The sequence below is a fragment of the Lissotriton vulgaris genome, chromosome 4_1 (genome assembly GCF_964263255.1).
Source record: "Lissotriton vulgaris chromosome 4_1, aLisVul1.2, whole genome shotgun sequence".
Lineage (NCBI taxonomy): Eukaryota > Metazoa > Chordata > Amphibia > Caudata > Salamandridae > Lissotriton > Lissotriton vulgaris.
Window position 1 is genome coordinate 1,468,680,724 of NC_141691.1, and position 24,229 is coordinate 1,468,704,952.

Sequence of the window (24,229 nt, forward strand, 5' to 3'; positions counted from 1 at the left end):
TAATGAGTAAGGCTATTCTGCTAACTTAGTTGTAGCTATGGAGCAGCTCTTTAACTTAGCTGGAGTGTTTAACCCATGACTAGGCATTATTAAGACCCATTAAATAGCTAATTAACAATTAGATTCTTAGGTACCGAACAATAATTTACCTTAAAATTTACTTCAGTGGGGGTGAACCTCATAGTTAATGTTTTTTTTTTTGTTTTTTTTTAAATTTTTGAAAACCTTTATTGTGCATGAAGTAAATAACAAATACGGGCCTACAACCTTCCGGCCGGCCACGAACTCTCATATAGCACTATAGCAGGCAATATGGCGACACAGTAATGCAGCAGAACAGGGTTATTAAGCAGAAATCAAACTGGAGAACGCCGTGACACAGGAGGAATGAAGGGTAAATTTTAATTTTTTTTTTTGTGCAACTATTGAGTTCAGGTCGTGGTGTTCCGTACTCGTAAAATAGGAAGTAAGAGCAAGGCCCATGCAGGTGGGACACAACATAGTCTACAGTGTCTAATCAATTCACTTATCAATAAGCAAGTCCCGACCAGGCAGGATGGCTTCACATTATCCACGCTACCGGGTAATACTCTACATCCCCTTCGTATCTCCGCAGCCACCCACCACCCAGTATGCCTGAACATGGGCCAAGAGAGGTAAAAGTATAAAAGAGACAAAAAATAGGTCCCATAGAAATTAACAAAAATGAAATATAACCCCCCACCCTACACACATGCAGAGGCTATGGCCTACCCCCCCCCCCCTAGCAGCGTGCCTGTCGCCCTATAAACCCGAAATACAGCAAGAGAAGAAAAGACGGAAGAAAAAGGGAAGAAACAGCAAGAAAATGTAGAAAAAGGAAAAAAGAAAGCGATAAGAAATGAAATTTTCACTCTTGAGTATAGGGAGGAAGAAAAGAACAAGCTGATCTACCACTCCCCAAAGAAGGAGGCGGGGAGGAGCCCACATAGTAACCGATCTCCCGGACTCCCAGCCACTTGCAACCCCTACGCCGTGCGAAACAATTGGTCAGCGCCATGCGGAAGGGGAGGAACAATTCTAATGGAACAGGCAGAGAAAGCCAGGAGCAGTCCCAACCTAGTCCCCGCCCGCCCAAGCATCCATCACACTAAGTAAGACCTAGCCCTGGCCCGATCTGGGACGTCCCCCTGCGCCCGCCCCTCCTGGGAAGCCAGCAATTACGAGAAGAAAGGGAGAGCCCACCCCCACAAGAACAAAGGGACAAAATGGGCACACTCGGCAGTAGAGAAAAGACCGAGGACTGAGTAAAAGTCGCCAGTCCCAACCAGAGTCAACACTTAAGCAAATCAGCATGACGAAAGCCACAGTACCACATATCACGGGAGATAATAATGTCCCCAAAAGATAGGCACAGTCAGGCAGGATAGGCAAATACTGCATCATCAGCCCCTGGAACTCCGTGGGCGAGGATGCGCTCCGTGTTGGGGAGAGAGACATTGTAGCAGTACACAGGCGGGAATAATGCAGCTCGCTCTTCCTGACATCGCGAAGCTGCTGATTAGTTCCACACATCCCCGGCAACAATGTTTCACTGACCGGGATTAGCGGAGGCTGTTTAGTAGAGCAGGGAGAGAGGATGGGCAGATTGTATTCCGAACCAGACAGGCAGCCATCAATCTTCTCCTCCAGCTGCAGCAAACACGAGCGCCATTCACCCCGCAGTCTAGTCAGAGCCAGGAAGACAGAGGCAAGGGTAATTTGAGCGCGTTCCTCCAGTACCTCCGTGGTATGAGACGTTTCAGTCAAGTCAGCTCCCCAACTAGGTGCAAGCCGGAGAGTTCGAGCAGGAGCCAGGGCGCCATCCGCCATTATCACAGACGAGCCGGCCGTCATGGACTCACCACCGGAGCAAACAGTGATTTCAGGCAGAGCCGGCGCCAGGAGGAAATAGTCCGCTCTCTCGAAGCAGGATAGTTCCACAGTCGCAGGCGGCATGCAGTGGGGGGGGCTCTCCGCCGATCGGCACAGGAGAGGCGAGGCAGTGAGGGAGTCACGGCTGCTGAGGCGCCCCCGGCATACGATAAACAATGGGTGGTCACCCTGCCGCGGTTCGCCGTGGAAAGGAGCAAGTCAGGCTTACAATCAGCCGGCAGTTCCAGTCACCCGAGTGTCCAACGTAGTGGCCAGTTTTCCAGTCGGTCAGCCCAGGATGACGGCGCCGCTCCGAGGTAATCGGCCCCTGTAGCCACGGCAGTCCCAGGCGGCGCTGTGTGTAGCAGGTCCCGGGTCCAGGGCTAGGGTCGTCCCCTGCGTGGCTCTCGACGTTTCTCAGGCTGCCGGGCAGTTAGAGACACCGGAGGGACACCTCCGGAATCAGAAAACTTCCCCAGTCACTCCGCCGGTACGCAGGTACAGGATAGGAAGCAGGATTATTGTGCGGGAGACAAGGGCTCAGGGAGCCGGGAGATCACACGTCCGTCTCCGCGGCCATCTTGGCTCCTCCCCCATAGTTAATGTTTTTTGACAATGAGTCATGAGGTTTAAAAATCTTGTAACTCTTTAACAGGACTCACGTTTGATAATCTGGTATTGTGGAATCATCTCATATGTCTCAATTGAGACAAGGAATACGATCAGAACGAGAATTTGGAGGTGCCATGGTGTTGCGAATCCGAGAGAAAACAGGCACAGTAACTGGTTCCTGGTCCCCTACTGGCAGATGTGCTGAAGTCTTGTTTATAGGGTTTTTCTTTCTCCTCTTCCCTGTTGTTCTCCTTCAATCTTGAAAACGTTCAGCCTCTTTCTTTTGATGCCCCTCTTTCTATAATCTTCCTCTCTTTCTTGCCATTTCGCTCTTTCACTGCGACACTTTTTCTCTTGACTTCCTTCTCACCACCTTTCCTGCTTTCTCTTGCGCTCTCCATATTTGTCCTCTTCTTTACTCTCTTGTCTTCTTGTTATACCTTTCTTTTGTCCACTCTCTTTCCATTTTTCTCGCTCTGACACTTTCTCACCCTATCTGTCATCCTCCCAGTTTCTTTCTCTTACTTCGGCCTTTCACTGTTACCAGTGAGCCTGCCTCACAGTTTCCTGCTGTAGCTTCCTTTTCATCATTAGTCTGGCCCTATCTCTTCCCTATCTTCTCAGTATTTGTGTCATCTATTTCCTACATCTGAATGAGACTACAGTGGCGCACATACTGGGGAGGAGTCATTACAGCCGATTACCACAATGGCCGACTGTAATCAGTGCAAGCTGTATGCCAAGAATCTTCTTCCCAGTCGGTCCTGAAGAAGCCCCCATAACGGATCCCAACCGTTGAGGGTTATGCCATATTTTAAGAACATTAGTGTCGATCCACGAAAAACTGACTGCTCAGTCCAATCAGTGCATTAAGAATTACCTTGTTCATGTTGTAATCATTGCAGACCACTAACATACTTTAAAAGTTACATTTAACACTCTCTGTGATACTGTGATGTAGGTTGTTTTTCCAACCCATCCACAAAACTACTTCTTTACAATGTGCCAGCCGAGTTCAGTGGTCAGCTTTGCTAGATGGGGTAGGGCCTCTCAGTCTGATAGTATTCTTGTGCTTAGCAACAGGTAAGTTATGCATGGCCCATGGACAGCCCTGTGTTGACAAAATAGTTTATTTTAGCCACAACAGTATGTCTGTGCTTGCAGTAAATGACATAGAAGCCACCTCTACAACCCTACCGCGGGTGACTTTTGTTACCACAGTGGGCCTCAAGTTCATGGCAGCTGTGTCGGGGAGTGGTGCTCGTGGTGTCTTGTTGCATCGTCTGCAGTTTATTGCAGGTTACATCGCTGTTTTAAAGGGTCCTTCTGGTGACCGATGTCTCAGAACCTAAGCAGATATCCTCAAACTCAGGAATACTCTGGGAGTGCGCATTGCTGATGGTTGTCAGAGATGCAGCCAGGGCTGGCGAAAGAGAGCATTTCTCTCTCACAGGGCGGCCCATTAAAGGCCCTGGAGCGAACTTGCTCGTGACAAAGCTGGGATGTGCTGATGCTGCGGTAACTGCAAACATTTCTGCGATGCAGAACTTGAAAAGATGGATCGAGCCAATCTCTGTCCCAGCAGGGGGTGCAGGGGAGTGAGTACATTGCGCCCAGGTTTCATTTCAGGGAATTCCCTTGTCTGCATAAACATGCCCGAGTTTAAGTGGTATTTCATTAAAATAATGTATTGCCTTAGTAAAAGAAGTTCTTGTGCCCTTTGGGCCCCTCTGCAACTACTTAAAGTTCTCGTCTGTTCCTCAGCAGCGGGTCTTTTACAGACCTGCTTCGCAGACTCTCCACGGCGAGAACACTTTCCCTCGTTAATCTCGTTCCGGCGTCTTCAGGCCCAGCACCTTGTCTAGTCAGCGACTAAATATTAATCTGGGCGGCAGTCGGGGCAGGGGCTTCTCTGGGGCGAGCAGTCAATTATGCCAGTCTATTTTCGTTGCCACTCTCGCATCTTCCTACTACTGGCATGAGGAAAATGCCACCAGGATTGCAATGTCCGCCCAGCATTAAAACCCACGTGGGCCGCCCTGCAGCAGGCTGTGCATTCCCATCTCCACTGTGCAAGTTCTTACTCTGTGTCAGCCAGAACCCATGCTCTCTTCGTTTTTTGCATGTCTGTAGGGCATCCTCTGCGTTTGGGAGAGCTGCCTACTGTCTCATGGACACGGCTCCTGCTTACACCCCCTCTCAGAAGGCGAGGCCGTCGCAGTATGCCTCAGTAACCCCTGTTGGATGGCAGCAATTTGTATCTCACTGTTTGACCCTCATAGGGAGGCCTTTATTTCTCCAAGACAAACACCTGTGATTTTTTTCATATTTTAAGATTAGGAAAAGGTCAGGAACTGATGCTCTATGAAGAATTTCCGGCATTATGCCTCTGCTCAGTTTCATGTTTGCTTAGGGCACAGTTGCACTGCTCCAAAATACCGTGTGCTTCTTTTAGTTTCCTCAGTGCTTAATTTCTGCCTGTGTTTTTCAAAAGACCGACTCTTAATATTGAGAGTACACCGCGAGGTGGCGCACTCTGTCAGTTATTAAGTAATGTGTGCCAGTCAAGTGTTTGCCAAAGTAACAAACTAAGAAACATATTTAGAACTAGCGCTTTCAGGCCTTCCCTAACGCCTAGGCTGACCTGGCACTGTTAAAAGTTACACACTTGTTCAAGCCTGATGATTAATAAGTAATGCTGGTACTGGCATTCGACAGCAGCTGCAGGAACTGTGGGTAGTGCCAACCTTGGTCCCTGGCACTACCCACAAAATGAGCACTGCGTTGATGTTTTAAGTTTCTGTAGAAAATGTGCTTTTCCTTATTTTCTACATTTTTTCAAATGGTGTGCCCATGAAAATATTGCCCATGCTGGGCAAGTATTGTCCAAAAGCCTCTTGAGACAATAACTGCCCACAGTGCTTGCATTGCATTTGTCGTTGTCACATGCTACTCCTGCAGAGTTTGAGTGCTGGGCAGAGTGTCCTGAGATGGAAGCATGTCTGTGGCACTGGTATTTTGGAAGTGAGAGTTATTATTATTAATTTTTTATTATTTGTTAAGCTTATAATGCCCGCAGCTACCCAACAAGGGTTTCCCGGCGCCATGACCTAGCACAGTGGTAAGGCATTGGACCTGGCAGGAGCTGTTATTGATCAAACAACCAGGTTTTGATGTTTTTACGGAACCTCGAGTAGTTTACCTCCTTGCGTATATGGGGGGGTAGCTCATTCCAGAGAGATGGACCTAAGTGTGAGAATGATCTGCCTCCCATTCTTGATAGTTTGAACCTAGGTACCCAAAAATTGGCTGCGGATTGTGACCGTAGGCTACGCTTAGGTGTGTAAGGTTGGACTAAAGCTTGAAGATATTTAGGGGCTGTGCCCGCTTTCAGGCCCGGACTGGCCATAGCGGGCACCGGGCAACCCCCGGTGCGCCGCACGGGTGGGGGCCGGTTTTAGGCCTCTGGGGGCCGTTTTTGTTACAGGGCCGTTTTTGCAGCATAGCTGCAAAATTGGCCCTGTAACAAAATCGGCCAAAAACCGCCCGACAAAGTGCTTGGCCCTCCCCCGAGTGGGGAGGTGGGGCCGGCCAAGCATTTTGCCATGGCCGGTTGTGGTTCCCAGTCCGGCCCTGCCCGCTTTTATCCTGAACATATAGCTCAGGGCTTTGAACTTGATACGGTTCTCCAGTTCTTTACTTATGTAGCGATGTATGTTGATGGAGCTGTCTTTCTATGATGATGTAATTGTGATGTTAAATTGCTGGATGGAATAATTTTCCAAATAAACAGCATTTGATGGATGGATTAATTGAGTAAATCAATATGTGGGGGTAAATCATGTACTTTGCTAATCTACGTAGAGCTTCTGGGCACAGATTGCTAGTTGATTCAGGCACTGTATATTGGTATTCGTAATACTGAGTCTATCACGCCATAGTTCGGTTCTACATCAGTCTGTGCCATTGGAGATCTGCAATGGGTACACGTGGCAGTCCACGCAAGGTGCACAGGAAAGGCAAATGTTCGTTTCTAAGGGTCAGCAGCACTTGAAGTTGAGATGAAGCTTTTCTAATGAGATGGTGGAGTTCTATGAATAAAAATATTCCACCATTCCATCACTTCTACCAAATTTTGACAACATGACATAAAATTGTACTTCAATTTACTGCTATTTTTGGTCAGTGTGGCATGCGCACCATGGGTTGCTTTTCTCAGCCTCTTACCATTCCCCTCTCGCCCTCCCGGCCACTGACCCTACCCCCTCTGTAAGCCAACTCTCCCACCTTCCACCGGAGGACATCTGTACTCGCCCCAGAGCGGCTTATTCTATATGCGCTGCAGCCATTGCTCACTCTCTTCTGACTTTCTCCTCTTCTTACCCAGCGCTCAACACAAGGCTGCTGAAGTCGAGCAGAACAAGCAGCTAGTTAGGGCTGCTCCAACTTTGCTGAAAGGCAAAGGGTAAGTGGAGGGCATTGTGTGCTGCGTCCCTGATCTAACAATACTAATCATGAGTGGTTTGGTGATTCTCCTTTTAACAAAATGTTGCTTCACTAATACCTACTGCGTAGATAATTTAGAGTGATCAAATGCAAAACTTGCGAAGGAGGTGTTTGCACTTCCAATCATTTTTATTGCATTTTTATCAAAAAACAACATAAGGCAGGCACGTCCACCTAATATACCCCCACAAAACTCCCCGCCCCCCTTTTGAACCCGGCTATAGTATACCCATCATCTTACTCTGTGCACATATTTTAGTTTCAGTCACTTGCATCAGCGGTTAGAATATCAGCCTCTGTTCAGGTAGTCGCAACAGGTATGATCCCCTTGTCCCTCCCATTGGAGTCTCTTCTTCTCTTATTTGGAATATTTACTCCCTTTAGTCCTCATTTCAGGGTCGTTGAGAATCCTCTTAGACTTTGACCCCTTCCTCCCGTCTTTCAGCATCCACTGCCCTCAGTGCCCTTAGCCTTTTGGAAAATGGGATGCTAAGGATATCCTGTACCAGAAATGGAAGAACTGGCCCTGATATTGCTTTTCATTGTCCACAAATTCATATGCTCGCGTATCCATCCTCAGAATGTGCCTTATCATGTGTACCCATGTGTTATATTCTGGTGTGTCTCTCTCCCCACAAAGTAACAGGATCGCATGTTTCACTGCCAATAGCAAGAAGGAGATTAAAGGGGGCATTTCTGACCATGATCTATAGGCTTCATCCCGACTGGGACAGATTGGTTGTGGCTTTGTTACGGAGTATCAGCTGGGTGTCTCAAATCCCTTTCCACAGCGGATGTAAACATTGTCATTGATATAATGAGATCGGACAGCTAGTCGCAGCCCATATCAGGGAGAAGATCTCACATTTAGACTTCACCAGGCTAATGGTTTGTAACTCACCCTGCCAAATTGACCATTGTGGCATCGCATCAAACCTGGTGATGATTCTCAACAGCTTTGTTAGCAGCAGGGAAAGTTGACTGGCATTGGAGCACTTTGACACAAATATAGGTAATGATGTATTGAAATCACAAAATGATTGAAGATGTATAATGGCAGCACAGGACAATTATCTCAGTAAACAGCGATTTGTCTTGCTAGTGCAAAGAAAATTAGTTATTTTCTAATGTCCAAAGATATGCGGAAAGTCACCGTATCCAGCATTCAGCCATCGGGTCCACATTTTAATCAACCTGAAAGCGGTGGCCAGTGGATTGTCATTCTTTGTTTCTTTCCTTGCCATTACATTTTCAAAATCACAGCTAGAGGACAGAGGTGGGGATTGGTGAAACAGCCACCCACAAGAAATATGGTAACACTATTCATATTAATTAGTTAATTATTTTAAGGTAAGGTTTCCAATGTCAAGATCGTCCCTTGTTTAACCCCGGCCCCTTCATGGGTGGACCCATTTAGCACAAGAGCAATGAATATCTGTGCAATATGGGAGCCTAATGGCCCCTCCTCACATTCTGCAGAGGGGGAGGGGCGTCATTTTGCTGTAGGCCACTGAATGGCCATTTTTACCCAAATGAAGTGGCCTTTAAACTTTCCATGCTCAACTCCCACTTGAGTATAAAGAATCTAAGCCAAACCCTTTGAAGAGGGGTGTATCTCAGAAGGAATTTAGCCACAAAACGGATATTTAGTGGTGCGCTTGAGTGTTTCCAAATAACCATTTTAAATATGAAAAGTAAGTGTCCGATCCAGAAGTCTGTAACAGAACTGAGGGCACCGAGAGAGAGAGACCTCCAACAAGAAGTGCAGTATAGAATTCAACTTCAGTGATATTTACTTAATTTAAAAACAGCAAGCTTAAAACATCTGCAATGGTTGGGGGAGTGATGTCCAACTACAAAAATGAATGTGCACTGTCACCTTTTAATATGTTAAAATAATATTTTTATCACGGGATGATGTTAATTTCCCATTCTCAAAAGTATATTTTGCCAGGTACATTAGTAAACCCTCTTTCGTTTTTTATATATATTTGTGAATCAACCATAGGCTTCCTATCTGAGCCTGAAACCCCTCTAAGCCTTCCTTGCCGCCCACTTAAGTAAGCCCTTCCCTAAAAAACAAACGGTCTTTGCATTTTTGTAAAAAGTGAAGAAAACCTTCGCTTTTGTTATTGCCGTATCGCTGCAGTTGTGTTACTAAAAAATATAGGGATTGCAAAGACTTAACCCGTCACAGAGTGAGTTTTAACGGCTAGAAGGACATCAGTTTAAAAGGAGGCTGTCGAGGGCATAGGTGTGCCAACAGTGAACACAGCAGCAATAGACACCGAAAGCCACCTGACACACCTCTCCTTAACCTCTCTGATACACCTACACAATTTAATATTTTTATTTTTCCATCTCATTTTTTGCTTTTATATAGCACTTGACACAAATTGAAAGCTATTTCACAACAGCGCTGGGAGGGTGTGGGATGCACAGACCCCAGAAGGGCCATCACCCATTAAAGAGGTGAACTTCCTCAGGTTTGCTTTCTGGCAAAGAAGTAGTTGGAGAGCCTTCCAATGTGAAGTCTCAGCTTTCTACCCGTAAGCAGTCGCTGGACGGGGGAACTATTATTATTTAGAATCACTCCACTCCACAAGGGTTTTTAGCCCTGCCATGGCATTGCAACAGCGGCATGACGCGTTATGAGGTCGCCTCATCTATAACCACTGTAATTGGTTTACATTTGAAATTTCTTTCAGCAAGTATAAATCATACAAATACCCTGATTGGCTGAGTTATTGATGTTAGAGTGATAGTGTGTGCTTCTCCTGGATGTTTACCTTCTAGGCGTTATGTCATTGCAGAGACATCTAAATAGAGAAATACTGGTGCGGAGAAATGTTACGGCAAAGGAAAATAATGTAAGATTGCTACAACAAAATGGAAGGCTAATACAAAAATTGTTTATTTCGAGATAAGATAAAACTTTTAAATGAACGGGTTAAATATGCTACACAGAAGCAGAGGAACGAAAAGATTTAGGGTTAGAATGTATGTTATGGTGAGTGTTAGAATTCGGGTTCAGACTAGAGCGATGCTTAGAAAATTGGTTTAAAGTTAGGGCTAGCATAAGGTGAAAGTAAGTTTAGGAATGAGTTGACATTCATTTTCAGAAAAATAGTTGTTTTTTTTGCAGGGGGTTTTCTGAAAAGGTGTGTTTCTCTGTAGACACTTTTCTCCATAGTTGTTGTTGTGTACAGTTATTTTCCTATGAGGACATCCTTTCATTGCATGCAGCTTTATTGTTACTTGGAATTCCACCACCCCCTTCAACTCGCCTTACATACTAGAATCTGTCAATCAAAAAGTTTCTATATAGCACTCACACTTATGGGCAGCCAAACGATTGGCATAAAGCCAGAGAGCAAGTCCCTCTCATATCAACAGAACAAAACTGTCTATAGATGCGTTTCAAAGGACAATGGCTGCTCGATGCACTGGTCGGTTCTATACCATGGAAAGGCCTCCCGCCCTGCTTCTATTGATGGAGCTGGCACTAGCAGTTGTGTGGTCCTGTAGGAATGATGTGAAGAGAAATACTATTAGGTATGCTAGGGGATTGCTGTTGATCGGTGGATGAGCCAGCCTGGGGGCCATCAAGTCCAGCCTTTCCTGGACCTACAGCCTTTTTGAAGAAGAAACACAACATCAGGGAGCAATGCTGGTGATGGTTCTCGCTGCATTTGACAAAACCCCATTACTAAGTTGTAAAAATTAACCTTACATCCAAGTATAGTTTGTTTCACTTTTGCTGTCTCTGGTTCACCTAAAAAAGGACGGACTTTACCAGGTAACTTAAGATTTACCGGTTGGCACCAACAAATGCATGTGTTTGGTAGATCATGGACAAACAGGGTTCAAATACACCAAGGGTCCGACCTTTATTTTTCACTGGACTTGGCTGGACTGCCCAACGTGAAGATGAGGCGGGTGATTCTTTTTTGCCTTGAGAATCTCCTGAGGCCAAGATTATGAACTCTCTTTTTTCTTTAAGTCTTAACCAGTCTTCAAGCATCTGCTGCTGAATGTGGTCAGAGATTATATTTATTCTGTCTTGGTCATTACACAGATCGCCTGATAGAGGAAATATGATCGGGATATCAGCTGCATAAGTAGGGATCAAGTAGCTCATCCATGCCGCATGCTCACATTAAAAATTATTGGGGAGAGGAAGGAACACTGGGGTTCTTATGAGGGCACATGACTAGTTGTTGACAACCCTTTTCCTATTTTCACCTCTGCCTGTTGCTACTAGTCATCCTATTCTGGCATTGGGAGGTTAATAAATAAAGGAGATTGTGCATTATTTATTCCTGAAATCAGAGCGGGTGTGCCTTGGCTGACTGGAGATTCTGATTGTCTTGGTTAAACGCCTGTAGAAAGGGATCTTATCTAATACCAGATGATGCTCATGATATTGGTAATGTGTGAAGATAAAGCAGTGAAAAGGAACAGATTTCCTATCCAAATTTGTAAAATGTACAATCCTAAGCTTGCAGATGGGTATAAAGACCGATTGAGGTTGGCGCTGCAGCAGTTCTTCTCCTGTAGACCCACAGGGTGGGCAGTGGGAACCTTGAAGGACATAGAGCATAACTGTAAGCGAAGAGCAGTCCAAGCTACACCAGCATGAATCACAAAGCACCTTCCTCCTACTGTAACAGCTGTGGCAGCGAACTCGCCTGTCGGCAGAGCTCCCCAAGCCAACATTGTGAGTTATGTTGCAATCACTTAATGGTATGTGGAAAGTAAGAGGGCGTTTGGCAGCCTCAGTGTGAGATCACCATCCCAGTATCTTTCTTAGTGCCCTGCAGATTACACAGCTAATGTACCAGAGAAGCAAAAGATTTCCAAATCTCTCATTCTTTGTTACCTTTAACATTTGGTCACCGCCCATGTATGGATAATATTATTCCCTACAACCTCATTTGGTAGGCTAATGAAAAGGGTGTGGCGTTATGGCATTTATATCTTTATTGTGCTTCCAGCAGCGCTTTCAAGGTGTATCTGTTGAAAATAGATCTCCTCTCTTGGGCAGTTTTGGAGAGTTGATTAGACGAGGAGGTGGAACGGAGTGGTTCTTCCGTTTTCTTGAAATCCAAAAGCGACTGTGGTTTTCCTCAATGTTGGTAGCTTAGCAGCACTAATTAGCATTTTCCTAACCTCGTGGCCTTTTGATTTGCATGGCACAATTGTTAGCTTTCCTCTACATGAGAATATCTATTTTGAAAAGAGTTATTAGAATGCTCATTTCTACCCAGAGTGCACACTCTTTGAAGCTTTGTATAACACTGGATATCTTCCTTAACATTCTTGTCTAGAAATAAGTACAGTTGATTTCTCAAGTTATTTCATAATTTGTACCTAAACCCGGGGCTAACCTTGTCTCATTTGCTACACTTCATGTCTACAGCATTATGAGAATTGTTTCCATAGTCTTTCTTTGCTTTTCGTTGCATGTCGTCTTCTGCTGTATCTCATTACTTTCATGTTTTTTCATGTGCATGCTTCCCTTCTCCTCACCTTTTACCTCTTTCCAGGGTACATTACAGCCTCGATGTTGCAGACAGGCTAGCTGATGAACATGTTCTCATCGGGCTGTATGCCAACATGCTCCAGACCAGCCCCACATGGTTAGTAAATGATTTTGCCACAGATTAGGGACTGAAAATGAGTTGGTTCACAGGCTGTCTAGCTAACAGAGACAGTGCGAAGAGTGTTAATGTATACTTTTCCAGCGTTTGGTCTGACAGCTGCCCCATCTTTCCCAAGCTGTCGGGGGACCCACCACTTCAGGGGCACCTCAGGCCACCTTTCAGTCCAAAACCAATAAAAAGCTGTGAGATTTGGGTGACGCAAGGGCCCCCTTCACATTTTGCAGGGGGCCCCATTATTTTTTGTTTAGCAAGCCGCTCTGCTCAGTGTTTGCCACTTTTTTGCCACATGAAGACTCCCAGGGTGGCATTCACAGCTGATGATTCTCCATATGGCCATGGTGTGCTCTGCCACCTTATGCTGTCCAGTAGTGGCCATGATCCACTCTTCCCCTACAGTGCTGATCTGATCATTATTTGATGTCCAGGGAAGAGATATGTGGTAAGGATCACAGCTACGTGTGGTACATGTTTCTTGTTGGTATTTAAAGTGGGTCGTTTTGTAGATAATGTAGCATTTTTCAAACAAGTAATCACTAACACAATCCAATAAAACAGACTTTTTATAAACATGGGAAATAGGACATGTAATTGTGTCCTCAAGTGTGATCTACAGGACTTTGATCTAAACAACTTTTATTCAAGACTGAAAAAATGACAATGTTAAAAAAAACATTTAGTAAAAACAAGAAGGTAAAGCAAAGCTTACCTCCTCCAACCTCAAAGAAACACCCCAGCTATGGAAAGGTGAAAAGAGGGAGATAATGACGCTTTCTGTAAGAATTCACAGTGGCAGGGCACTGTTCAGACAGTGGCGGCGGCAACACAGTGCTTTCACTGAGCTCCCACCGCTTCCTTAATGAGAAGACTTTGCAGAGGCAAGCTGGAGGTCTCCTTAAAGTGGGCTTGCCTCACTGCGTGGTAGCATGAGCTGAGCTGGAGGCACTTGTGCAAGTGGGGACAGCACATATGCATTTCTGGTTAGGTAGTCAGAAATCCCTTTCTCTCCAAAACGGTTACATGGCTTTTAAACTCAGCTTGGCATTTTATAAGAAAGTTCATATCATAATTTGGTGCTTGCTTTTTCTGTCCTAACCTTGGCCTAGGTTGGCCACTTTTCAACAGTGTAGCATGGCCAGCTCTTGAGGAGGGTGATTAATTGCTGCTTGCTCTCACCAGTAACGCTTCCTTTAAAATTCAGCATGCTTCCTGGCCTCACTTGCAGTAACTGGCCAATCTCTTCTGTTCTGCTAAATCAAAGGTAGGTGAGTTGCATGAAGAAAGGTAAGGGCAGGGATACGCGTGGTGTATTGTCAGCAACATGTTGGATCCTCTTTTTTTTTCAGGTCAAATTTTAGTCATTCATAGACTAGTTGCAATACGTACATTATATATAAGAAAAGATGAAGGAGGCAGAAAAACTAAAAAGGCAGGTTAGAAAAGAAGAGAGATGCATTTATAAAAAAGAGACTTTGAACAATCGTTGCATATCGGAAAATGTCCTACACCATATTTAGTCAGCATTATCTCTGGAGGGGATCCAGCAGAGTTTATTCCAGGTCCTTTCAAACTTTTTCAGAGAGGTGAGAACTCTGGCTTTAGCCACAGCCAACTCTACCTCGTAAATCTGATGAACGAGAACCTACCATTCTACTGCCTTGGGAGCATTCAGAGAGATCCATGCCCTGGCGATACACAGCTGGGAGCACACCAGCATAATCATTACCAGGTCATGAGTACCTCCCTCGCAGTCATAATTAACCCCCATAATGTTTTGCTTAGTGGCTATTACACTCAGATGACCCAGGACAGATGACATAAACTGGCTCACCTCTGCTCAGAATTCTTGAAGGGCGGGGCAGAGCAAACATGTTGGGTCCTTAGACGGAAATGTTTTATGTCATCTGGAGTTGCTATCATCTAGATGGACATTTTAGTGGCTGCGCCAAAAATAATCATTTTCATCTCTTTTGTGAAAGCATGTCAATTCAAATTGAGGATTGTCTTATCAAGAACTGTGCAGATTGAAGCTGTAAATAAAGATACATTAAAGTACTTGGATATTTCACTTACGATGTTAAATTATAGTGTAATCTCTGATCCAGTTGTGAATAGCAGTGCCGGGTGTTACAGCACCAATGGAGTCCTCATCAATGTGCACATGTTTCTCTCTGCTTACTTACTTAAGAATTGCAGGGTGCCTGGTAGGGCATCTCCACATACACTATTCATTCATTACTTCGTCAGCAACATGACACCAGACCTTGTGTAGGCCAGGCTCAGTTTGCCAGTGTGGCAACAACTAGGAAGAAATTGTGGTGCATTACAACATAATCATATGAGGGTAGAGCATAAAAGTACAGGCCTCAGTCACTAGTGGAGGTCAACAAGAGGGTACAGTCAAGCAGGAAACTGAGGTGGTAACCCTATGCAAATGGCATTCTTCACAGACACGCCTAACTAAAATATGTGGTTCAGAAGTGAAGTTTCAGTGGCTGTAGAAAATAAATATATGAAAATGTACCAAGTAATTAACTAGCAGTTAAGTAGTAGGTGTGCTAGTGGGGAATATCCTGTCGGTAAAAAGGGGTTACCTCTCTAACCCCTCAGAAACAAGGACAGATGCATATGAAAACAAATGGTGCCAACAAAGAAGGATATTTTTGTATTTCATTAGGAAATAGAAGGCGTGGATACTCAGCCATTCTCGGAGGGAATTGGTTTCCACATGTTCTTTTATCCATCTGCACAGCAAAGACACTTGAGAATACATTCTGTTTCGGTTATTCTAATGCTATCAACATAAGTTTAAAGGAGTATTTATTGAGCATAAATACAGCCATCCAAAATGAGAATAGTGGTCAATATTTAATGCGCCATAGGCACTGGTGCTAAAGTGAAAGGTAATGTAACACAATGTGTTGGTCATGCTTTATTACACACATACACACACACACTTATTTTGTCTAGTGGCGGTCACTACTGTGTGGTAATAGTTAGACCACATTTCCATGTGAAAAAGATTTTCTGGTTTACTTACAACTTAGGCGCTGTTTGATGAATCTTCACAGAAATTTCCACCAAAAAGTTCATCCACCTTAGCTTCTTCCTGGAGAGTTCGGGGGTGATCCATCAATCGGGGGTCTATTAAAAAAGGGGATCCTGTAACGCATTATCCCCATGCAATTTTCCATCGGAAAATTAGACACAGCTACAGCATAAACGGATGAACCAAATTTGACTGAAAGCTAGATTTTGGTCCAGAAAGTATGCTTTTATGATTTGGTGTAAATCCATTCATTAGTTTTAGTTAAGACTCAGGCCGCGGAGGATCCACAGAGCCAACAGATCTAAAGAAAAGATGGTTGGCTTTCACCACATCAGCAAAGATGTGGTGGGAGTCATTTTAGGATTCACATGCACTGCTAATTATCTCACATATTACATCACTTATGACATATTGTATGACATCATTGATAACATCACTGCAACACCTGAAATATCATCATTGATAACACTGTTTATGGCAAGGGGCACAAGTTATAGTTGCTTGAAATAAATATGACTGGTGAATGTTGATGGTTTTCTTTGTTTAAATGATATGTTTTAACTGACAGTTTCACCAGACTATAATATCTCTTAAACTTTGTTTTTCTCAGTGAGTTTCTAATTTTTTTTTCCAACAGAAAGAAAGATAATACAATTCTTCTTAATTATAACATCACTTTAACCTTTGTGTTTTTTTGTGAGTATTTATCTATATATACTGTTCCTCGTTTTGTACCGAACACCCAACCAAATGGTGCGTCAGCCAAATGGACTCTGCTCACTTCGTCTATATCGCCAATCTCTTCTCTTCAAGAAATGCACAGACACTGTCAGGCCACAGTGACCGTGCATTTGTTTAGGAGAGTGGAGATATATATATATATATATAAAGAAACAGCATGAAGGCTTGTAATGTGGGGCTTGTGTTGGAGAGGGGAGAGAATGTGTGAAAGCTCCTACTGGAGATACAGAGTCTGGAAATAGAGAGCTGCACCTAAGCTTACATTTTCCTAGAAATGATTGTCCCTTTTCTGTCCAACGGAATACAACAGTATATGGAGCAGGCACTGGAAGTGCCAATTATTCCAGCACTTATATATTTAAAATATGTTCAGCAATATTGATTAACACAAAACCCAGATGTTGCATGGGCAGCTGCAGTCCAAGCTCCCCATCACAAATACCAGAAACATGGCAGTTGGCAGCAGTAGCAGTACAAGGTTCTCAAACTTGCACAAAACAGGTACAATACAAAAAAGCAGAAGTTACTCTTCATCCCTGACTGCAGCAGTGCATTCACCCTTCCACACATAATATATGCACGTGATGAAGTGCAGAAGTGTCAGCTTCACTCCGAGTGTGATGTTAGATGTGAATGTGTGGGGTATATACGGTGTAATGTGAGTGCATGATGGTACAGGTGATTGCTGTTGAAGTGAAATTAGGGTGAGAAGAGGTGTATGAAGATACGCATATGAGTCTGAGAGGAAGATGAGATGTGTCATGGAGAGCAAGGGGTGATAGAGTGAGAGGGAGAGGGTGAAGATGGAGTATTAGGTGGAGAGCAGATGGTGAGACTAGATGGGTGTAAAGCAAAGTGGAACAGAAGAGAAGAGCTGTATACCATAAAAATGTGGTTGTGTATAATATAAAGCTACCATGAAAGTGTCAGGAATGAGTAGGAATGGATATAAAAGATACTGCACCTGAGCAGGAAAGCAGTAAAACCAGGTTAATAGTGGGATTGAAAGAAGTTCGGAAGAATTGCGGGTGATTAAATGAGCTGGCCGGGACTGGCCTTTTATTTCACTGTTCATTTCCCTAGTGGGCTAGAGCCCTTGGTGGATTTTTGTGAAAGTCCAGTCGACTCCTTGTGCCTCTGTCACTTTCCCAAGGTATCCAAGTTTAAACTGCAGCCGCCACAGGGAACAGGGAGGGAGGGTGAAGGTAGAGAGAAAGTGATCAGAAAGGGAGAAGAGAGGGAGAACGGATGGATGTAAAAAGCAAAGTTGTGCAAAGAGTTGAAGGAAGAGAGGATGATTTTGGCACTGATGCCAGAGCTGCTTTTGGTTTTCTATTCCAGCCTTGTAAATGGTGGAGAGGTGGTGAGAGGGAAACAGCAAGGAGTGAAAGACATAATAAAGGGCAAAACAAGCAAGCAAGTTTATGAAGAAGCCATGCTTTGCCCAGGGAGGAGGAATTCACATCGACCCTGACACCGCCGCTACCAACCTCAAATAGTGGATCAACGACTGCGCCAACACCCTCGCCCCTCTCAAGACCTCCACCACCAACCACACCATCAAGAAAGCCACCTGGTTCACCGAAGATCTCCAAACCTCTAAGCACACCTGTCGAAAACTTGAGAAGAAATGGCTCCACGACCAAACACCAGAAGACCACACAGCCCACAAGAACGCCACCCGCAGGCACCACCAACTCATCAGGACCGCCAAGAGGACCGCCTCGACGACAATGCACACAACACCAAAGAGCTCTTCAGCATCGTAAAAGAACTCTCCAACCCCAGCTCCAACACCAACGACATTCCACCATCACATCAAGACCTGTGCGACTCACTGGCCACCTTCGTTCACTGCAAGATCACCGACATCAACCAAGCTCCTGAGGCGACTACAACAAATCCAGAACACCTCGGCACGACTGATCCTCGACATCCCCCGACGCAGCCACATCACACCCCACCTGAGAGGCCTGCACTGGTTCCCAGTCAACAAGAGGATCACCTTCAAACTCCTCATCCACGCACACAAAACCCTTCACAACGCCGGACCAGCATACCTCAACGACCGACTCAGGTTCTACAGCCCCACCTGCTGCCTCCGCTCTGCCAACCTCCCCACTCAGTCCCCCGCATCCGGAAAACCACCGCCGGCGGCAGATCCTTCTCCTACCTCGCCGCCAAGACATGGAACACCCTCCCTACCAACCCACGACAGACCCAGGACCTGCTGGCCTTCAGAAGACTCCTCAAGACCTGGCTCTTCCACCAGTAGCAGCCCCCCCCCCCTCCCTCCCCCCCTCTTAGCACCTTGAGACCCTCAAGGGTATGTAGTGCGCTTTATAAATGCATTGATTGATTGATTGATTGACATCAGAGAATTATATCCACAACACCCAGGACGGGTTTGGGGTGGTTAAATCAGTGCAGCAGCGGCACCTACACTGACCTTGGGGTGGCTCTGTGGTTAGACGTAACATGGGTTTAAAAACACCTACTTGCAGAGCTCCTTATGTGTTCAGCAGTTTTCAAGCAACAACAAAAATGTCAAATAATGCTGATGATTAATTTTCATGCTGGCGCGACATGGGAGTTTTGTCTAGTGGCAGTTTTGATTCATCAAAAAGTAGCACAGACGGTCAATATGTCTGCTGCAAAGAATGTTTACCAGGCAGATAACAGAACTGTATTTCATTTGATTTCAATTAATTACTGGAACCTCCTGAGGCTCAGCCGGGAGTAGTTTGCTTCGCTCGAGAGACCCGCTCTTTTTTATACTTGACAGCATCTCTTTTAAATTGCACTTTCTTGAGTTGTAGGCACCCGCTCTTACCTGTGCTGGCACCCTCACAACAGCGGATTTTAGCGCTGTAGGGGAGAAGTGCAGACTATCCTCTGCCGCCATCACACACGCCCAGCCACGGGACACGCCCACCTGAGGCCACATCCACCGCAACCTGCCCCCGCCCTATAAACATGTGCATTTTTCGGAAGCGCAGCGGATGAGCGCAGCGGGCGCGTTGTAGGCGCGCCGGAGTCGCGCCAGAGTTAAGCCCGTCTGCGCCCGTCCGCGACTGGCCGGGGCAAGGGGCAGGGGATGCTGGCCATTTTATCTCATACACGGCCAGACACTTGATGGACCTCAACTCACCCGGACTGGCTCTCCCCTCAGCCACCAGGGGAAAACTCACTGCACTTGACATTCTATGCAACCCCCCCCCAACACGATCCCCTTACTCCCCAGATTACTCCTGCACCGAGCCATTACACAATTCGGGTACTATTTCTAAATACCCGCTCTATGGTCAGACACCAAGTAGATATCTTCACCCTGCTAATCCAAGAAAAGCCTGACCTACTTCTGTTGACCGAGTCTTGGCTCACAGAGGATTCCCTCCCTGACATCCTAGCAGCCCTCCCTCCAGAGTATTTCATCCTTCATGCTGACCGGACCGCCGATCATCCCGGCGGGGGGGTAGCGGCCATTGTCTCTAAACGATTCCATCTCATTTCCTCGTCATCATTTGAGCTCCCACATGTAGAGAATTTGGTCATTAACCTGGGTACGGAAGCTGGGGCTTTTTCTTTTGCCCTTTTATATCGCCCCCCCCGCTCCATGCCGGATTTTGCCGAGAAACTATGCGAACATCTGACTGCTCTTTTGCCTTCAGTCTCTACGTTCGCCCTATTTGGGGACTTTAATCATTGGTTCAATGACGATAAAGCTGGGCCACAAGCCACAGCGCTATCCGAGACTCTGACCAGCCTGAACATGAGTCAGCATGTTATCTCACCCACACATGTAAAAGGCCATATATTAGATCAGATCTGGACATTGAATTTATCCCTTTCACCACCTTCCACGTCTCCATGTGTATGGTCAGACCACTATATAGTCGAGACGACTATCACTCTCAGTGGGCGTGCAAGGGCCCCCTTGATGGCCGGCGGCTCCGCACGCAAATGGAACAATTATGACTCCAAGGGATTCTTAGCCACCCTGGCCTCTACTCGTCCAACCACCTCCCCTGTTGACGATGTCAACAGGATTGACACTAACATCCGAGGCTGGTTAAAAAGGGCCAGTGATCAATTTGCCCCAGTAATTAAGTTTCCCCGCACTAGACATCTGAACGCTAACCGGTGGTTCTCGGAAAACCTCAAGAAAATAAAACTGGAGGTGCGTCAATCAGAACGCATCTGGAGGCGAGACTATTCCCTGTCATCCAGACAGAAATATGTAACAGCTCGGAGAGAATATAAATTAGCTATCCTCTCAGCCAAATCCGAGCATATCTCCGACAGAATTTTCTCAGCCACCAACAAATCCTGTGAGGTGTTCAGGATCATGAACGAACTGACCACGGATGATAGGACCCTCCCAGCCCAACTCCCGACCAAAGAGACCTGCGAGACCCTCAATCTTTTCTTCACCGAGAAGATTATCAAGATCAAAGATTCTATCACCTCGGTTCCACTACCGTCACCTCCTCTTGATACTTCTCCGAACAATTGCTCATCTCTCACCTTGCTACCTATCTTAGACCCCCCTACCTTAGCGAAATTAGCCAATCGCGTGAAATCTGGCTCCCCGGACGACCATTGTCCTCCAATGGTGCTCCGGGATGTCTGTCTTGAGCTGCCGGAATGCATACTGCCTCTCCTGAATACTTCGCTCACCTCTGGCACAGTCCCTGGCTCCTTCAAGGAAGCCATTCTTGTGCCGCTCCTGAAGAAGCCAGGGGCTGATGCGGCTGAACCTTCTAATTATCGCCCAATATCCCTGCTGCCTTATTTTTCCAAACTGCTCGAAGCCCATGTCACCGGGTGTCTCTCCAATTTCATCGAGAGCTCTCGCTTCCTTGAGCCTAATCAGGCTGGCTTTAGGCCAGCCCACTCCACGGAAGCTGTTATCCTGGCAGTTATGGACACTTTAAGAGGGAATGCAGATGCCAAGAGACCACAGGCGCTGGTCCTTTTGGATCTATCTGCCGCGTTCGACACGGTGGATCATGACATCCTTCTCCACCGTGTCGGACAGGCTGGCATTCAGGGCGCAGCCCTTAGGTGGGTGGAGTCATTTCTGACAGGAAGATCACAAGCTGTACGCCTTGGCCCCTTCACCGCATCAAAATCCCCAATCACCTGTGGTGTCCCTCAAGGTTCCTCTCTCTCCCCGCTATTGTTTAATCTTTATCTCCGTCCCCTGATTCATTCTCTTCATAATTGGGACGTTACCGTCTTCAATTATGCTGACGATTTGCAGCTCATCTTCCCCCTTGATTCTCCCCAGGCAATCAACAACTTCCATGCCGTTATGACTCATATCCAACAATGGGTGAATTTGAATCAGCTAAAATTAAATCCTGGAAAGACCGAGCTACTTCTCCCCGGTTCCAGTGCTGTACACTGGGGTCCGCAGTTCTGGCCCCCCGTTTTGGGTCCCCCTCCTACACCACTCAAGGCCGTCAAGAGTCTGGGGGTGACGATCGACGCCGAATTGTCGCTTAAAGCTCAAGTAGGGGCCACGATCTCTTCGTGCATGTTCCAACTTCGAAAGATCCAGAAGATCAGACACCTACTCCCACATGCGGCTCTGTGTCAGGTCGTCATGTCCCTTGTCTTATCGCGCCTTGACTTTTCTAACTCCCTCTACCATGCACTTCCACGAGCTCTCCTACATCGTCTTCAGGTTGTACAGAACCAGGCAGCCCGCCTGATATTTAAGATCCCTAGGTGGCAATCCGCGAAGCGTTTGCTCCGCGAGCTTCATTGGTTGCCAGTGAAGGAGAGAGCTGCCTTCAAGATGGGCTGCATGGTATTCAAATCCCTTCACTGTCCCTGCCCCGCGTTTATAAAATCTCTGGTCACCTTGTATCAACCTGCACGCTCCCTCCGTTCAGCTTCCCTTCATTTGGTCGTCACTCCTAAATTCAAACTTAATAAGTTTGGAGGTCGTCGATTTGCCTCGTCGGCCCCCAAACTTTGGAACTCCTTTCCTCTGGCCATTAAATCCAGCAATTCTCTTCTTCAGTTCAGGAAATCCCTCAAAACTTTTCTTTTCACTCTGTCAGGATAAACTCTCCTTGCCCTCACCTCAGTTGTCCTCCCAGTAAGCGCCAAGAAACCCTCAGGTGTTAGTGCGCTCAATAAGTGTCATTTAACATAACATAACATAACATTTGGATGGTTCAGTGCGTTACTGCGTTTGTCACTGGGAAGGAAACAAGCTACCGGGGACCGGTTTCTGGCATTTCAGCCGTCTTCGGCCCGGCTTGCTTGAATCCTGATGGTGCAATGAGCTAGGGACTCATGTCTGAGTATACCCTTCCACGCTTATGGTGGACAAAATATTTAAACAACAGGGGGTGGTGATGGACAGAGTTTCTGAATTAAGCAGAATACTCTCACCCAGTCAAGAGATCAGGGCTTAATCCAACACCGTTTTTTAGCTCACTGCACCATCCCAGTTCAGAACCTGGCTATATGCAAATTAGTCTCAGACATGAGTCCCTAGCTCATTGCACCATCAGGATTCAAGCAAGCCAGGCCGAAGACGGCTGAAATGCCAGAAACCGGTCCCCGGTAGCTTGTTTCCTTCCCAGTGAAAGAATTGGCTTGGTAGTTTGGTTTGCCCTGTTCCCATGATACACTGGGCCAGGGACAGACTAATTTGCATATAGCCAGGTTCTGAGCTGGGATGGTGCAGTGAGCTAAAAAACGGTGTTGGATTAAGCCCTGATCTCTTGACTGGGTGAGAGTATTCTGCTTAATTCAGAAACTCTGTCCATCACCACCCCCTGTTGTTTAATTATTGAGGTGAGAGACTGGCAGCAGATGGAAAATAGTGGGGAAAACAGCTCTTCACGACAGAGTTTCCAGAATTTGGGGGGTAAAGGATCAGAAGGTGATCCAGAAGACACCCCGTCAGCTAAAGAGCAAAAATCCTCAAAGGATGGTAGAGGGAAGTTGCTCAGCTCCTCTGGTTCAGTACTCTCCTACCCCTTCTCTGGCGAGATGGAGTCGTGTGCAGTACCGCCAGTTGAGGGGGAGAGATTGTTTAAGATGTTGGCAATCTTGTCCTCAAAGGCTTGAGCTAGTGAGTCGCAGAGAGCTTGTGAAGCCGGGATGGCATTTTTGGTGCAGCCAGGATGGGCCAAGTCCTTTACGATCTTGAATAAGGCCTGAGATTTGTTTACGGCTGTCAACAAAGATTCTTCTAAAAATCTGGCTTTGGCCCGCTTGATCTGGGTCTTATAAGATGCCAGTGCTTGTCTAAAGAGGACTCTGTGTGATTCCAGGTACTGTTTCCTCCAAGTCCGCTCAGCCTGTTTGCATTGGAGCTTAAGCTGCCGAAGTTCTTCCGAGTACCATGGCATGGCGAGATTAGTCCTATCTTTGATTTTCCGTAGCGGAGCCAAGGAGTCCAGAGAAGTAGAGATTTGCTGACAGAAAGTCTCATAACTCTCATCAACATTCGCTCCCAGTGCAAAGCCCCAGGCATCAGAGAAGGCAGAATTGTTTGTTTGAGGAGTTTGGACCATTGTCTCCCCATTCTAGTGCCCGCTGCACTCTCTTTCTTTAAGAAGGCGCTAGTAAACGAAAGGGAGAACTGGACAAGGGCGTGGTCCGTCCAGCACTGGGGCAGGATGCCAAGTATTGAAGTGCGACCCGCATCCGAAAAGAGTAAATCAAGAATATGGCCTTTTGAATGGGTTTTGGAGAGTACTAGTTGTTCAAGCTCAATGCTGTGACAAGCTTGTAC

The 24,229-nt window shown here is 46.1% G+C and overlaps 1 protein-coding gene across 17 annotated transcripts in view; it reads left to right on the plus strand.

The window, feature by feature from the left end:
* The window catches only part of DTNA (dystrobrevin alpha), a 693,791-nt gene that overhangs the window by 447,514 nt on the left and 222,048 nt on the right, over positions 1 to 24,229 (plus strand). For 6 of the 17 annotated variants that reach the window (XM_086965704.1, XM_086965706.1, XM_086965705.1 and 3 more), the window contains 2 exons: positions 6,893 to 6,970; positions 12,561 to 12,653. The exons of 7 other annotated variants lie outside the window; for them this stretch is intronic. In XM_086965704.1, coding sequence (XP_086821830.1) covers positions 6,893 to 6,970; positions 12,561 to 12,653 — 171 coding nt within the window. The remainder of the gene's footprint in view (positions 1 to 6,892; positions 6,971 to 12,560; positions 12,654 to 24,229) is intronic. 4 more of the 17 variants (XM_086965709.1, XM_086965711.1, XM_086965715.1 and 1 more) reach the window with 1 other exon arrangement.